General features: G+C 48.3%; 1 protein-coding gene across 5 annotated transcripts; it reads right to left on the bottom strand.

Moving 5' to 3' along the window:
* Positions 1-710: 710 nt before the first annotated feature.
* Positions 711-3,195, bottom strand: LOC100411784 (histone H2B type F-M-like). Of its 5 annotated transcripts, none has more exons than XR_013531368.1 (4): positions 2,736-3,195; positions 2,255-2,411; positions 1,881-2,053; positions 711-1,028 (listed from the first exon to the last, which is right to left on the bottom strand). XR_013531368.1 is itself a non-coding variant. In XM_054251004.2 (4 exons), exons 1-4 carry the CDS (start codon positions 3,143-3,145, stop codon positions 1,021-1,023), a joined length of 594 nt encoding a protein of 197 aa, XP_054106979.1. In that variant the 5' UTR covers positions 3,146-3,195; the 3' UTR covers positions 711-1,020. The 5 variants fall into 5 exon arrangements, 4 of the variants coding, with proteins under 4 accessions (XP_054106979.1, XP_017824643.3, XP_054106980.1 ...); XM_054251004.2 differs by having other exon boundaries at positions 2,035-2,053; XM_017969154.4 differs by having other exon boundaries at positions 2,035-2,053; positions 2,255-2,313.
* Between the last annotated feature and the right edge of the window lie 592 nt (positions 3,196-3,787).

Raw genomic sequence — 3,787 nt, 5'->3', positions numbered from 1 at the left:
ACGGGGATCCGAGTGGAGCTTGTGCTGCTCCATCAGGCAACACGGCATGATCCCCATGATATGTAGAGGCCAGTCATGAAGATTTTCAAAAACAAAATGTTCTAGCCTGAGGAAAAGCAGAATCAGATAAATCTAAATAAGTGAGATTCCATTACCAGGGAGCCTAGAAGAGGTATTGTTCCTTGCACTTTTTGTGGCAGTTTCCTCTGTAATGTGTTTGGGTCCTTGCCTGTTTTGAAATGAACTTTACGTTACAGGGAGTGCTGATAAAATGTTTGACTGCACTGTGCTTGTCCCATTCATACTATTGTCCCTACATTGATACTTCTTATTTGTGGTTTATGCAGTGAAGCTGTTTCCCTTAGTTTCTGCTTTCTGTAACCCACAGCATTGCATTACGATTGCTCGCTCGGTTCCCTGTCTCCTCAATCAGCCACTGAAATCTATATCAAATGTGTGAGCTTCCTCTTCTGAGCTTCACAGGAAACCACGCTTTTCCTCTTTCTTCCTATATTTTGCCAGCATCAGTCCCCTTGCCCCCTCACTCTTCACTCCCCAGAGCCCAATCAGATTTCATTGCTAACCCTATTTTATTAATGCTCCTCTTTGATGTCTGAATTTACAAGTGGAAAACACATAGTCCAGGGTAAAATATCCCAGTGGATTTGGTTTCTCAGAAAGACTTGCCTAATTACACAGATACGCAAGGATAACTTTGGAAATTTATTAGTATGTCTTAATTCACAGAAACATTGGCAATTTACAGCAAAACAATTCACATAAAGAGAATTAAGCCACGGAGTGAGATGTGGTGTTTTGGAGCAGGCACATAGATAGCCCCGTCTCTGAAAGGGAACAGGTTCCTGCAAAGCGTCTTTGGTTTTTGAAATGTTATTCCGGACATGTAGGACCATTTGACGGCACCATCCAGAGGGATTCGTTGTGGCTGATTTTGTGGGGGTTTCTCTTGGTCTCCTTGTGCAGTAAGTATTTCTCTTCAACTATTTTCATAACATTTTTCTAATATTCTGGAAACAGAGCAAGGAAAAAATCCCGATGAGGGGACTTCTTGGTTCTACATCCTTTCTCTATGGATCCCGAGTGGAGCTCCCAGGGTGAAGCTTCCCTGCTTCCCATCTGCACTACTCAGGGAAGCTGTGGCTACTATATTGCCCTGCCCCCATTTCCCTCTTGACCAAGCGGCCGTCTGTCAAAGTGGAATAATCCACGCGGCTACGTGTTAGGTCCCTCTGGGGTGGTACTTTCCCACTTCTGAGGGGCTCAATAAAATTTTGATTTTTGTCGTTTATCCAGCTTTTGTGTCACAGTTTCACTGAGAGTGCCATCCTTTACTGGTTTCTACATATGAAGGAGAAGGGTTGTTTATGAGATGCTTGCAAATGCACGGGAAACACTTAACAAAAATGGCCAATGTATTGAGCTTCAAGGCACCACATAATAAATTCCTATGGGTTGCAATCCCAGGGAATGTTCTCCTGTCCACATACACGGGAGGCTAGAAATCGATTTAAAAGGAAAGCAAGGGGAAAGTCACCAGCTGTTCTGAATTTCAGCAATACACTTATAGAAAAAAATGCTAAAAGTGTAAACACTTGAGACCCAGAGGAAAGCACAATTAAAGGCAGCCTATGTTAACATTAATATGAATATTAATATGTAACTCTCTTGAGGAAATAAGCATTATCTTACTTCTCCTAATGGCTGACAATGCTCTGCATAACTTGATGCTAGGGGCAAGGAGCATATACTAATTTTAGCTTTGGATTCATATCCTAAAATGATCGTGATTACAAACACTGAAAACGAAAACATCAGGTAAAGAATCACACCCCTGTCCCTTGAACCACCAGGCTGAATACCACAGGAAGGCTGCTGTGGGTTCAGCCTGGGTCACTCCCCACATTGGGACAATGACTGTTGCTCATAGACTGCAGGTCACTCTTTTGCTTCGCCGCTGTACCAGTAGACCATGAGCTGTTTGCGGGGACACTCCCAAATCCTGCTGATGCATACCTGGAAGTAAGGAAGGGTTCTGTTCAAAAAGAAATGAAAAGATTATTGTCAGGCTCAAAGCAGAATGAATCGCATGAGCGATCTCAGACTCAAGGAAGTGGGGAAATGGATGGACCCTTGAAAATGTTCTTTGGCTATATGTACACTGTAAATGGGCCTCATTTGCTTATCTACATGGATTCCTGATGGGAGAGATGTTGAAAAGGTTTAGGATGGTTACCTTGCTTCTTCTATCAGCGTATTCACTTTCTCTGTTTCCATAACGCACATAATGAAGTTCTGGAAAATTCCACCGTCCAGTCGCAGGAGAATGAGAGTGAAAAAGGCGAGTATCAGCACATTGATAATACCACCGTAAAGATAACCTAGAAATATAACTAATAAAAACGGCCATTTGGGAAACTGAGGAAATGAAACACGGGCACGGAAAAGCCCACTGCTTTTCCTTGCAGCAAATTGTACAACAGATATATTGGAGCTGACCCTGTTTATTACTGAGGGAAAAGTGCTCGAAAACTCCCGGGACACCGCACGACACACGCCTGCTAAGTCAGAACAGTGTCACCCACCCCAGCCTCCAGTGGGGTTCTCCCCTTAACGGGCCACTGGTCTTTCGGGCCACTTGCGGTGGCTCTGAGCAGAGCCTTTGGGTTTCCGTGGTGCTCGGGTGCTGCTGAGGGAGCTCACTTGCCCCGGTGTACCTGAGGACGGCATTCGTGCCCTGTAACTCCGCACACTTGCCCGTCTTCCCCGGGAGCAGCAGTCGCACGGCGATCTGGATGTCCCAGGGGGTGATGGTCACCCGCTTGGCGTAGCGAGCCAGTTGACCAGCCTCAGTGGCGATGCGGTCCAGTATGTCACGAATCATACACTCCATGACACTGAGGGCCTCTGGGGAAAGGCTGAGACCCTGGTGAACCTGGTTCAGCGCCGAGGGGAAATAGGTGACGAAGCCGTCCTGAAAGCTGTCCCCGCCGCAACCGGCGTGGTGCCTGCCGGACCCTCGGCGCCCTCGTTTCTCCTGCTTCTGGGCCGTCGCGGAGCTGGCCTCTTTGGGTTCCTGGGGGCTCTGGTCTTCCTCAGAGGTTGGCTTAGAGGAAGGCTCAGCCATGGCGGAGGCAGCGGCCGTTAGATGACAAGAACAGACGTTGACGGTTGAGCACCCGGGAAAGTTGGGGGCGGGGCACTTTGGAGTTGGCGGGGGTTTGCGTCACAGGCCAACTCGACATCTGGTTGGATGAAGTGTTACCCAGGGAGCCTGTCAGCAAACCTCACTGCCTTTAAGGTGATTGGGTGATCCCACTGCTTGTCATCATGTCAACCAATCACAGTGGTCGTCTGCCAGCCTAGGCGCCCCCTGTGGCCTACGTCAGAGGCACTTACACAGATGCCTCACAGGGCAAAAGCGCATCAGCCCTCCTCAGCTGATACACGACACTCCCTGCGCACTTTGAAGGGTGTCACTGAAAACTCCCAAAGTTCAGCAATTTCAGGTCATGCTCCTTGAAGAGAGACAGACCTCCTGAGCCCAAGGCCATTATGCGGATGCCAGAGGAACGACCGTGTCCACGTGTGGACCGGTTCTCACCCATCTCAGAATCTACTGTTATCCCTGGCTAAGCCACCCCGGCTTTAGCAGGAACTCCCCGATACGGCCGCCAAGGGCTCCTGGGCAGAAGAGGACCTGGCGGTCTGGCTGCTGTCTTCAGTTCTGATCACCATCTTCAGTGAATCAGGAGAACGAGGAATGGCC

This window comes from Callithrix jacchus, chromosome X, assembly GCF_049354715.1.
Source record: "Callithrix jacchus isolate 240 chromosome X, calJac240_pri, whole genome shotgun sequence".
In the NCBI taxonomy this organism is placed as follows: domain Eukaryota; kingdom Metazoa; phylum Chordata; class Mammalia; order Primates; family Cebidae; genus Callithrix; species Callithrix jacchus.
This window is presented reverse-complemented; position numbering and strand designations above follow the sequence as displayed.

Excerpts from the sequence above, each read along its gene's own strand:
- LOC100411784 (XM_054251003.2), bottom strand. The coding sequence starts at position 3,145 with ATGGCTGAGCCTTCCTCTAAGCCAACCTCTGAGGAAGACCAGAGCCCC. Across the intron at positions 2,412-2,735 it reads GGCACGAATGCCGTCCTCAG|TTATATTTCTAGGTTATCTT; the intron begins GTACACCGGGGC and ends CGTTTTTATTAG. Across the intron at positions 2,054-2,254 it reads ACGCTGATAGAAGAAGCAAG|AACCCTTCCTTACTTCCAGG; the intron begins GTAACCATCCTA and ends CTTTTTGAACAG.